Source organism: Polyodon spathula, chromosome 1 (genome assembly GCF_017654505.1).
Source record: "Polyodon spathula isolate WHYD16114869_AA chromosome 1, ASM1765450v1, whole genome shotgun sequence".
Lineage (NCBI taxonomy): Eukaryota > Metazoa > Chordata > Actinopteri > Acipenseriformes > Polyodontidae > Polyodon > Polyodon spathula.
The window spans coordinates 56,260,069-56,273,085 of record NC_054534.1 but is presented as its reverse complement, the minus strand read 5'-3'; the positions used below and the strand labels follow the sequence as shown (position 1 = coordinate 56,273,085).

Here is a 13,017-nt window from a genome sequence, read left to right as displayed (position 1 = left end):
ACTTCTGCATCTAGCAGAACCTGAGGCATCAAAGAGATTAAGCCGTTCTGAATTTTATTACAGGTACCTGAGAATACTGTGGCTATTGACAAGTGATAGCTTAATATGCTGTCGTAGTCAGAAATCAGAGAAAGCAATTCCACATAATTACCTCTATTTGAAGAATTGGTGCCTTCATCAGTTCAGTATTTCTGGTCACACCTCCATTTTTTTCTGAGAAAGTTCTTGAAAATTGATTTGTAACCAAATTGACTCTGTTTCTGTTGTCTTATGACATTTCAAAGTTTTGAATATAATTCTCAATAACTGTCTCTACAATAAATTAATATCGCACAAAATTTAGCCTTACCCCAACATATTTATGTCCCGCTAATGATTGGACAGCTGTAAAACTGGGGCAAATGTATTACTTTCCCACTGATTAAACTCCCAATTATGCCCCACCTCTGCTGACTCATGATTGGACACTTGTATAACAAGGTGCAGATCTTTGACTCTCCCATTGGTTAAACCTACTGAAGACCTTCAACTGTTTATGCCCGCCACTCCGCACTTATGATTGGACTGCCATGAAGAAAATGCAGATCTATTAGTTGATTTTATTTTATATAGAAAAATAGAACTGCACAATTTAAATGTTGAAAAAAATAATCTGCGATCATCTCTTCAGTTGATTAATCTATTAATTGGAGCATCCCTAGTTCCTTCAAACGTATTTTATTTTAAAAACATGATATCTACATGGTACTACATTATGTTAAAGAAAGTGCTGTTTCATGCCTTGTTCTCAGGATATGTGTTAAACTTGCACTTCCAGCACTGTCTTTGAGGTCAAGCAGCTTACTGGCTGCAAAGCATAGGTGAAGCAGCTGGTTGGTTAATGACAGGAAATGAACCATTGAAAGGGTGGAGACAGTTACAACCTCCGGGTGAAATGACCAATCAAGTGCAACCCTGAATATGGCTGTAAAAATAATATTTTATTTAACCTAGTAGTAGTACCATATATATATATATATATATATAATATATATATATATATATATATATATATATATATATATATATATATATAAAATAAAATATAGATCATAACATACTCTTTTCACAACTGGACATTTGAGACCTATTTATAATACATGGAAGTGTACAACAGGATTTCTGGAATTTCTGGATTTCAACAGGATTTCTGGAATTGTTTTGTTAGCTGCATTGACTTTAAGATACATTGGTAAGGGCTGGTACTTTTGTAATTATCTAGTCTACTTGTTTTCTTTATGTATGGGTTTTATTGTAATAGCTTTGGTATAGTAAACAAGGGTGTGCAATTCATATCGCCCAGCGCCCAGGACAACAAGATTTGTATGAGGGACAACAACTTGTGCCATTCTACTTTGCCCATTGGACAACTAGTTTTTATTTATTTATTTTTCCTATGTTCAGTCTGTTGCTAGAAAAATACTGTGGGAATATTTCTAGAGAGCCAAGCGAGTTTCTGAAAACTGAATTGCGGAAGTCTAGCAGCTACACAAAAAACATTTTTAAAAATGCTTGTTTACGTCCCACCCCTCTCACTTCTGATTGGCTAGCTGTGGAAGAAGCTGATCTTCTATTATGTTTTTTTGTAAATTAGCAAATAAGCAACACTGCTTGCTTAATACATGAACCTGACATTAAGTGCAGCAGTCTAGTAAAGGTACAACATTAAAAAAAAAAAACCTCCATAGTCGCTAAGGTATTAGCGAATTATAAAAGTTGTGTAATTTTATAAAATTATTTCCGAGTCTACTATGTAGTCAAGTGTGTACTTTATGTATAAGTGTATATTCTTTGTGTTTTGGGAGGGGGCAAGTAGATTTTTAAGAAACACATAGATTTCCCCAACATTTTGTCTCTTGGACGAGAAGTTTACTTCAACAATTGCACGCCCCTGAGTCTATGTTACTGTAAAAGTTAGAATATTAGCAAATCTCAAGATTTACAGGTAAATGTCGACATTTACCAAGTAAAGTGCGAAATGTCAGAAGTAAACACGATAACACTTTGGACATTTACTGGTAAATCTCAACAATAACCACGTGCCTTTGGTTAATGGCTGAATGTGTTTCTAATCGTCTTCATGCATTTATGCTCAATTGAGCATTATTGTAAGCTCATTAGTTATTATTTTGTTAATCAAAAATTTATATGCAGAAATAAATATTCTTCAACATTTAATGATTATTTTGTTAATTAACAATGTATATGCAGGAATAAAATACAATATTCGATGATATACCTGCATTTACCAATAAGCATTGGTAAATCATAACCGGTAAATGTCCGAAAAGCAACATATTTCTTCATAATTCTGGACATTTACCACCTTTACTTGGTAAATGTTGACAGTTACTGGTAAAACTTAAGATTTACCAGATTTAAAATTTTACTGTAACATGTTTTTCAATGTAAATCGTTATCTGTGCTGTAATGAAACATCAATGTAACCCCTGTCCCCAGACGCCAATCATAGGGCATAAATATGGAGATCAACACAGTGCTGCAGGCCGGAATGGAAAGCCTAAAGTCATAGCTGTTACAAGAAGCACCTCCTCAACTTCATCAGGCTCTAATTCAAATGGTCTGGTGCCAGTCAGCTGGAAAAGGCCACAGTTATCTCAGGTAGTACAACGCAACAAGTTTTTCTGTACTGGTTAGATCGTAGACAAGAAGTTATATGTCAACCATGGTATATCTCCCAGAATCTTGACCTCCCAACCAAAAACTGTGCAAAAGTTTTAGGCAGGTGTGAAAAAATGCTGTAAAGTAAGAATGCTTTCAAAAATAGACATGTTAATAGTTTATATTTATGAATTAACAAAATGCAAGTGAGTGAACAGAAGAAAAATGTACATCAAATCAATATTTGGTGTGACCACCCTTTGCCTTCAAAACAGCATCAGTTCTTCTAGGTACACTTGCACACAGTTTTTGAAGGAACTCGGCAGGTAGGTTGGCCCAAACATCTTGGAGAACTAACCACAGTTCTTCTGTGGATTTAGGCAGCCTCAGTTGCTTCTCTCTCCATGTAATCCCAGACAGACTCGATGATGTTGAGATCAGGGCTCTGTGGGGGCCATACCGTCATTTCCAGGACTCCTTGTTCTTCTTTATGCTGAAGATAGTTCTTAATGACTTTCACTGTATGTTTGGGGTCATTGTCATGCTGCAGAATAAATTTGGGGCCAATCAGATGCCTCCCTGATGGTATTGCATGATGGATAAGTATCTGTCTGTACTTCTTAGCATTGAGGAGAACATTAATTCTGACCAAATCCCCAACTTCATTTGCAGAAATGCAGCCCCAAACTTGCAAGGAACCTCCACCATGCTTCACTGTTGCCTGCAGACACTCATTCGTGTACCGCTCTCCAGCTCTTCGGCGAACAAACTGCCTTCTGCTACAGCCAAATATTTCAAATTTTGACTCATCAGTCCAGAGCACCTGCTGCCATTTTTCTGCACCCCAGTTCCTGTGTTTTCGTGCATAGTTGAGTCGCTTGGCCTTGTTTCCATGTCGGAGGTATGGCTTTTTGGCTGCAAGTCTTCCATGAAGGCTACTTCTGACCAGACTTCTCCGGACAGTAGATGGGTGTACCATGGTCCCACTGTTTTCTGCCAATTCTGAGCTGATGGCATTGCTGGACATCTTCCGATTGCGAAGGGAAGTAAGCATGATGTGTCTTTCATCTGCTGCAGTAAGTTTCCTTGGCCGACCACTGCGTCTACGGTCCTCAACATTGCCCGTTTCTTTGTGCTTCTTCAAAAGAGCTTGGACAGCACATCTGGAAACCCCTGTCTGCCTTGAAATTTCTGCCTGGGAGAGACCTTGCTGATGCAGTATAACTACCTTGTGTCTTGTTGCTGTGCTCAGTCTTGCCATGGTGTATGACTTTTGACAGTAAACTGTCTTCAGCAACCTCACCTTGTTAGCTGAGTTTGGCTGTTCCTCACCCAGTTTTATTCCTCTTAAACAGCTGTTTCTGTTTCAGTTAATGATTGTGTTTCAACCTACATATTGAATTGATGATCATTAGCATCTGTCTGGTATAATTGTTTAATCATACACCTGACTATATGCCTACAAAATCCCTGACTTTGTGCAAGTGTACCTAGAAGAATTGATGCTGTTTTGAAGGCAAAGGGTGGTTACACCAAATATGGATTTGATTTAGATTTTTCTTCTGTTCACTCACTTTGCATTTAGTTAATTGATAAATATAATCTATTAACATGTCTATTTTTGAAAGCATTCTTACTTTACAGCATTTTTTCACACCTGCCTAAAACTTTTGCACAATACTGTATATATATATATATATATATATATATATATATATATATATATATATATATATATATATATATATATATATATATACTGAAGTCATCATGTCATCCTCTGGACCGTGTGTTTCTAAACAGCTTGTTTAAAGCACTTATTTTTCCATCCAGTTTTTCACCAGTGGGTTTGAGCAATTCTTGCTGTCATCACTGATGTTACTGTCAACTAATCATCACTGTATTTCAGAGGAGAACCAGGGAGAAGCTGATGAATGTGCTTTCACTGTGTGGCCCAGAATCTGGTCTTCCAAAAAACCCATCGGTAGGTTACTTAAATTTCATAATTTTGAATACAAGGTGCAGCATGAGTACTATATATACATCTTTAAAAATTATGACAATTGGATCCAATTAACTGATCAAATGTGTTCCAAATCTGTCTGGTTTTCAGGTTGTATTTTCATCTAATGAGGACCTAGATGCAGGAGACCAGCAGACAAGCCTCATCTCCACCACTGAGGAGGCAATCCAAGAGGAGGGTACAGCAGTGGAGGACACCAGCAGCGAACAGCAGTTTGGAGTCTTCAAGGACTTTGACTTTCTAGATGTGGAGTTGGAAGATGCAGAGGTGAGGTGTTTGGTCCCACTGGTGAGTGACAGCTTCAGAGTTCTGGAGACATTTACACTGGGACACGGTTCTGTCCATTTAGGTTCTGCCCTGAGAAACACATATTAACACATATAATAACAACTCTTTAAACATTCTTCTTAGTCAGCTAAGATCCTTCAAATAAAATAATCTCTCATTAAACCAGGTAAAAGGTCGTTACTTTTGATGGTTATTGTTGTTAATAGATGTAATTCACTTACTCTAGTTACTCTAGTTATGAGGGTATGTTTTGATGAACAACAAAAAAAAAAAAAAACACGAATTTAGTGGTGTGTAAATTATCCTATATTTGTAATCTGAAATTTAATTTTATTTTGTGTTCTTTTGTTTTAATTCAAGTGATTCATTAGTGTTGCAGTGATGAACCCTAGTGTATACAAGTGATTTGAGATTTAAAGAAATACTATAGTTAGATCAAGAGTCTAAAGTGCCATGTGTTGCATAATTAATAATACTAGATTACCTAAACTAAAAGAAAATTACACATAACATTTCTGATATGACCTTAAGTAAAATGAACAACTATTTATTTCAAAGGGAGGATTATCCCAGTGGTAGTTAATGTAGGGAGACACTTACTCGGACAATAGGTAAATTCTCATAAAAGAGTTTCCACTGTTTCTTGCTGAGTGTGTGTGTGAAGTGACCAAAGTTTAAATGAGAGTCTTCCTGTCTGTTCCTTGTACGTCTGTCGCAATTTTTTTTTCTATTCTTTCTAATTCACTTGTCTCTTTCCTTTTTTGCTAACCAGGAGCTGCAGGTAAGTTGCAGCCTGGTGCAGTGCATTGTTTAGTTAATGTTAAGCTTGTGTAAGTCTTATGTCTGCAGATGTACAATTACATTTTATAAGTGTGTAAGAGGGAAAACACAAGTCTATTTGTAAAAAAATGAAAAAATGAAAAAGTACTAAAAAATACAAGTTGATTTAATGTAATTTATTTTTGTAGGGTTATAAATAGTAACTGTGCAGAATGTGTTATTGTTTGCTTTCATCTAGTTGTTTCCACTGTTGTTGCTGCCAATGTATATATTTGTATGTGTGTTTTGTTAATACTGTAGCCATAACCAGTGTGATGGCTGAGCATTTGACATGCTGCTTAATCAGGATTAGGATTAGGATAAGGCTTGTTGACAACATTACTTCCTAAGTTTTTTTTTTTTTTGTTTGTTTTTAATGGCAGTGATATTCAGTGTCCAGTCTGCACAATTAAAAGCACAACAACAAACATGCTAAGTGATGAGTTCTATTAGAAATTAGTCTTTTGGTGTTTACATTCCATTGAGCTCATCATAACTGCATGCAGTGAATCGAGAAATGAATACGCATAATCTGTTTACTCTGTGTACTGCAAAATAACAGATATCACGTTCAGGACTGAGCTGGTGCCCTTATTTTAAAATTAGACACTGACAACTGTGTAGTCCCTTCTTATTTTTGTGCAGTACTCTGACTACCATCTAAATCAACATGCTAACCATTGTGATTTGCGTCACCACAGGGGGAGAGCATGGATAACTTCAATTGGGGGGTGCGCAGGCGATCATTAGACAGCACTGACAAAGGGGACACGCCATCCCTTCAGGAGTGCCAGTACTCGGGCAGCACACCCAGCCTGAACCTCACCAATCAGGAGGACACTGATGAATCATCAGAGGAGGAGGTACTGACCGCTAGCCAGATACTTTCCCGCTCACAGATAGTAAGTCACTGTTTTCTTGTTTGGGCCCGCATGCCCTCCTGCCTGATGTGTGTTTTGGCCTGAGTGGATGCTACTAGCTGCTTGCTTCTGCATTGACTGGACCTTTGAAAATCAAGCTTTTTGTTTAATTAGTTGTTATAATGGTTTTAGGTAAGTTTCTCAACTTTTTTTTGTTTGTTTTTTAGTGAAAAATGTTCCAGGACCCTAAAAAGTCAAGCATGTACAGATAGAACTGTTCAGATAGAACAATCAACACACCTAATTCAATTAAACTACATATAATATCTCCATGTGGAAAAACTTTCTGCAACACTTCTAAATACTAACAGCATGATCCTGTACCATTTTTTTCTCTCTGGTCATTTGAATCTTGTTGCGTGGTGCTGCATTTTTGCTAAGTTACATTTTGAATGTAATAACCAAAAGTAAACAAAAACTGCTTATTCATGCATTTCTGTGACAGAGGGAATGGTTTTAACAACTAACATGTTCATTGTCTGTGTGTGTGTGCAAAATGACTAATATTCACTTCTCTACAGATCATTTGTAATTCCTCCATTACAAACAAATCACAATAAACTTTGAGAACTGCACTTTTTTTTCTTGTCAGATAAGATTTAGATCATGTTTTCAGAGAGGTTTTTTCAAAAGTGGAAAACTTCCCCATTACTGTGGTAGGTGTGTTGCATGTTACTGTGGTGTACCACTGGTTTCTCATCAGTTGCCGTGGACAAGCGTCGTGTCAATGATATTTGTAATAAAAAGCCCCCTATAAACTACTGGGTGGCACATTTTTCATTAGAACTCAAAACCCACTGGCTGTACACCATATGGTGTTGTTTCAAATCATATGGCACTGTATCACCTTTTAAACAGGAACTGAAGCTCAAGAATATATATGGAAAAAAGAAATGGTGACAATTGCATATAACCTAAATGGAACAAAAGCAACACTAGATTTAGGGTTACTTTGGCTAGAAAACAGAATTTATATTATCAAGATCAAGATTTTAGACGCTTATTTTCTCTACCAGGTTATAATGTTAAAAAAGCACAACATACTTTGGTGTTATGTAAATGGAGTGTTTGGATTAAGTAGCACTTTAAAAATGCAAAAACATTCTCTAGTCATACTTTATTGGTTCAGAAGCTAAGTAATTGTTGTTTTAAAGATGTGGAGATGTCTTACAGTTTGAACCTGTTGAATCTGCCATTATCACATTTTTTGTGCCGCATTCATTAATATAGAGATCTGTCCTGTTCACAGCATTTTCTTTCAAGGTTTGTTAAATATTGTTAATACTACACAGACTACGTTCTTTGAAAGTGTTCTTTCAAAGATGTTTGGAATCTTAGCAATAAAGAAAACACTTCATTTTTTATTTTACTTTCATCCACATGCGTTAGAAAGCTGCTGTGATTAGCCAACACAGCCCTGTTAATTTTCATTTTTACAGGAAAAATTGGAAAACTATGAATAACAGAGTAAAAATGCAGTAGAAAGAACTGAACCCTGTACTCAAAATTGGAAAACTGTATGGAAATTAGAATCGAGGATTAAGAATTCTTTATTTAAAAAAAAATAAAAGCACAGCACAGTAATTTTCTATACTGGGGTCTACTGTGATTTTTTTTTTTTTTTTTTTTTTACTGTATGCACGTGAGCATAGCAATGTGAAAGGAGTTTACATATTAATTTTATTTTCATAACTATGTAGGTATATACAGTAGATAGTTATGACATTAATTACATATTTACTGCACATGTACAATATTATTAATTAATACTTGTTCCTGTTCATTAGTTAGAATCTGTAGCTTTCTTATTTAATTCATAACTTCAAAACACTCAGTTAGAATTCCAATCTACTTCAAAGATAACATGTAGGTGTTTTTTTGTCAAATTCCCATTCACCAGTATTGAAAACTACTATTCTGATTTGTATTCCTGATTCTGCAGCTTATAAATCTCTGATCCCTGATTCTAACGGTTTAAAACCCCACATCCCTGCAATCTAAAATACACAAAATGTTTTGATTATACATGGATCATTTGCATGAGTAGACAGTAATTTAATCCGCTGAACCGTCCAGCTTGATAGAAACCTTTCAGTTTTGCACCAAGTAGTATTAAACTTGACCAAAACAATTGCATCTTTTGATTACTTGCAAAAATGGTATAAAATAACATTTAATGTTATCATGTTGTTACCAGTTGCTGACCCAATGAAAATGCAGTATTTTTTTTTAAGATACTGTACAGTACAGCAAATATCAATTAAAAAATAACTGTGATACAAACAACAAATGTTATTTGACATCTTACACAGCACTGTAATTAAATAATGGAGTAATTATTATTATTATTATTATTATTATTATTTATTATTATTATTATTATTATATTTATTATTATTATTATTTATTTTTGTTACTTTTCAAAATCTGCTTCAGCCATGTGTAGAAATGAGTACATCTACAGTATTTAGCCCATATTAAATGTTATTTAAACTGAAATGCTTTTCAGGGGTTTTGTTTTTAAACTTGTATCCTGTCCCATTCCTAGAATATGTTTATATAAAAAAAAAAAAATTAAAAAAAGGAAACCTGAATTACATTTAAATTAAAATAGCATTTAACAAATGGTTGTTTTGCTTTACTAGTCTCATTGTCGATCAATACATTTAATTTAATAAAATTACAGTACCCAAGAGAGAGAAGGAATCATATGAAGAACGGTCTACAGCCCATTCAATTCTTAAAAGCTCTCTGGCGCCCAAAGTATTTGTTTTACACTTGAAGCTGCGCTGCACGTTAGCCATGGTATTCTGTGACATGCCTCGATGTATTGCAGATTTACCATGGTACCTGGGAAGTTTTCTACTTAACCTATTGTGTATTAGAAAAAACTGTTTCCTGTGTTTGTGTTGGTGACCTAATTTATATTAAATTCTAAAAACTAAGGAAATAATATTTGCAAGAACTATAGAACATAAAGTTCCAAAAGCTCACGAATTCCAAAAACTAACCACTTGAAGCCACAGCAAACTGAGTGTGGCTTGATGAGCTGTACATGAAGGATACATGATAGATTACTGCTGAGCCCTTTCAGTTTGTGAAATGCAAACACTAAGGGAGAGAGAATGTTCCACCCCTGACCCTTGAAAACTATTCCAGCAAAAAGACTCTCCTTAAAAGGTAAAAGCACAGAACAGGAAATTCCTATTGGGCTGCATTGAAGTATTGTAGGGATTTCAAGACATGTAAATAATATGAAACCAACATGAGCTGTTACTTGGAGGCATCAAAAGTCATACAATGTTTAAAAGACGGTTAAGAGATATGAATTGTCTTTTTGACTATTATAATAATTTGTGTTGATTTATGTTTATAGCTCAACAGCGACTCTGCAACAGACGAAGCATCCTCCAATCACGTGGATTCCCTTCTCCACTCCCAGGAGTCCTCCTGCAGTGCAGTAACTGAGGAGGCAGCATCACCCCGGGCTGAGAGTTCCAACCTCGAGCTTGCTGCTCCAGATAGCACAAACAGCCAGCTGCCTGAGGTGGGATCAATCGGGAAGAGCAGTGTGAGCTGGTGCATGGCCAACCTGGGCTCCTTTTAATTTCATTCTCTTTTTTTCTTCTCTGTTTTAATTAATTGATTAATTATGTATTTATTTATTTATTTGTTAGTGTTTTGTTTTTTGTTTTTTTTTACATCTGCTTGTTTTATCTTGAAAGAAAGCATGCTGATTTACTTTACTGCTAGTTGTTCTAACCTGAGATGGCCCTGGGCAGAATTTAATGTCTGTCAAAATTTTGAAGCAAAGAAATGTTCCCTCACAGATTAAAAATGTACAAATGTCGCTTAAAGTGGTAGGAATGGAAGAATGTTTTAGTGGTAGTGGTAGTAATAGGCTAGTCTCTGTTTTCCTGGGTGTGGGACTCTCACTTGCCTTTGCTTTGCCTGCACGCTGGGTGATTGGGAAGAGATCAAGGGAGCACACCTCAGGCCACAGCTGTGCTAGTATGATTTAGATTCAGGCCTTCAAAAAAAAAAAAATAAAGGCTAAATTGCAATTTGTATTAATATTTCACAAAATGGCCTGTGGATTTTACCAACACCTGGCTTCTTGGCCGACTAGTCTGTAAGTATATTTCAAACCACTTTTGAATTTCATAGGGTATAAGACCTGATTGGGATTAGGAAGTGTGCATCTCTTTTAACAAACTAATATTTTCAGAACATGAGTGATACTAACATAACAACTTTCACTTTTGTAGAAATGTTTCATGTTGTTAACTGACACTTTCTCATAGTGGCTTCTGACATAATGTTACCAAAATAAGTGTTCACTTATAGCATTAATGATATGCGCATATATATATATAATATATATATATATGCACTATATCTTTGTAGATATATGCAGATATCATATCATTATATATATATGGGTATATAAAATTATATATATATACACACACACACCCCATGAAGTTATTTAAAAAGAGTGAGGCCAAAAACAAAGTCATTCTAAACATCTGTTACGTCTATAGTTCCCTTTCAGTTACGAAATCTACCCATTACCGAAAGGGATGTGCTCTATGCCTGCATCAGGTTGAGTAACCACGGGTGACCTGCAAAAGCAGGTCGAGTTCGGCTCTGAATTTTAACTTTTTCGCAGTTTGCTGTTCGTGTGCAGTTCAAAAAATATCATTTTCGGGTAAGGCTCGGTCTGAATTTGAATCACAAAAAACTTATGTCCTTTCAGCATACTTGCTTGTAACCCTTTCCCAAATAAACCATTAGAAGGTAAATGTACTGGTATTTTCTGCACTAAAGCAGGAGGCGATTAGGGAGGAGTCAGCTGACTAAACAGTGTTCTCAGTTTGTATTGCCGCATGTTTGATACGTCGCAAGAACCTTTTATCACGTCTGCTTGGTGATATTAAAAATGTATGTGGATGAGGTGAAACAGGGTTTCTATCATGCAGTGGATAATAGAAAGATAGCGCAGGGTTTGTATCATGTAGTGGATAATAGTTTGAGAGGTAAATCAGAAGTATGGAATTATTATTTTGGAAATGTAGCAAATGCAAATAATTAACACGTGACTGGATTTACTGGTTACTTGTAAAACCTGTCATTATATTTTGTGTACGACAGCCACAAAATTGGTACATCTCTGCGAAAGCACAGGTGTAGCTCCCTTTCAGCTGGTGTCTCGAAAGGAATAGACAGGTATTTTATAGTAAAGTACATAAATATATATCCAGACCACTAGAGAAAGTTATCATACTGTATAGCCTATTGTATAAATTCACTCTGCGTAGAATGGTAGAGATGTGTGAATGTGAGAGCCAGTCAACACAGACAGTAGGTAAAGGACAAACACTTGCTGGTTCAGGTTGGGTTGTAGGTCTTATTAAAGCCGGTCGAGTCACTGGTAAGAAGATGGTCCTGCAGTGGGTTGTGGGTTCGGGTCGGGCTGGAAATGGCTAGAATTTTAAGAAGCCCTGTCTGCGTCATGTTGACTCCGCCCCCAGGAGATATATCAAAGGCTTTCACATATTTATCAACACCATTTATTTTCAGCCTGCCTGAGAAGAGTAAGCAATGACTATTCAGTCAAAACGGATATTTTCACTGTAATTCTGTCTCTTAAAGTGGATAATTATTTTTAGCCTAGGTTCTGATTAAGTCTCACCGTGGCATTTGCTGTGGTCATCCCCCCCAAGGTGCAGTTGTCCAGGGCGCATCTGGCTGAAGGTCATTAGACATTTTATACAGTGCACAAGGCAGATAAACTGGGCCTTGGCCCGGTTTCTGCCTGTTGAGGCTTCCATTGCCTCTTTGGTGCAGATAAACCCAATAAACAATGCTGCATCATGGAGATGATGCTGAAAAAGGTTTATGCAACCTCAGCCTTTTGCACGCACTTTGGTAGGAACATTAGCATACTGTGGCTTACCAGTCCATACTGAGTTGCACTTAGTCAATGACCACCTGCTCCAGTTATCTAAGTACAGTGGACAGGCGTTGGGCAGAAGCAGTGCCACATTGGTGGCAGCATGAAGGCAGCTCTGGCTTGCTCAGGCCAGAGTGCCTTTCAAGGACAAAGTGTCCTTGCTAGATACGTCTGTGACACTGGAGCATACATTTGGACTGGTAGTGGATGAGATGCTAAAATGGTCTCCCCAGGTATGGGAAACCTCCAAGGAGTTGGCATGCCTTCTCCCCAAGCAGAAACCCCCAGTCCATAGGCCGGTGAAGCACTGGTGGCCTAGGCACCCTCAGCCCCAGAATCAGGCGCTAGTT

The 13,017-nt window shown here is 36.6% G+C and overlaps 1 protein-coding gene across 20 annotated transcripts in view; it reads left to right on the top strand.

Annotated features, from left to right (window-relative positions):
• LOC121319840 (protein furry homolog-like) overlaps window positions 1–13,017 on the top strand; it is a 183,340-nt gene that overhangs the window by 149,757 nt on the left and 20,566 nt on the right. For 11 of the 20 annotated variants that reach the window (XM_041257812.1, XM_041257831.1, XM_041257821.1 and 8 more), the window contains 6 exons: window positions 2,500–2,661; window positions 4,571–4,645; window positions 4,775–4,951; window positions 5,745–5,753; window positions 6,493–6,693; window positions 10,088–10,282. In XM_041257812.1, the coding sequence (XP_041113746.1) occupies window positions 2,500–2,661; window positions 4,571–4,645; window positions 4,775–4,951; window positions 5,745–5,753; window positions 6,493–6,693; window positions 10,088–10,282 (819 nt within the window). The remainder of the gene's footprint in view (window positions 1–2,499; window positions 2,662–4,570; window positions 4,646–4,774; window positions 4,952–5,744; window positions 5,754–6,492; window positions 6,694–10,087; window positions 10,283–13,017) is intronic. The other 9 variants (XM_041257864.1, XM_041257854.1, XM_041257794.1 and 6 more) reach the window with 4 other exon arrangements.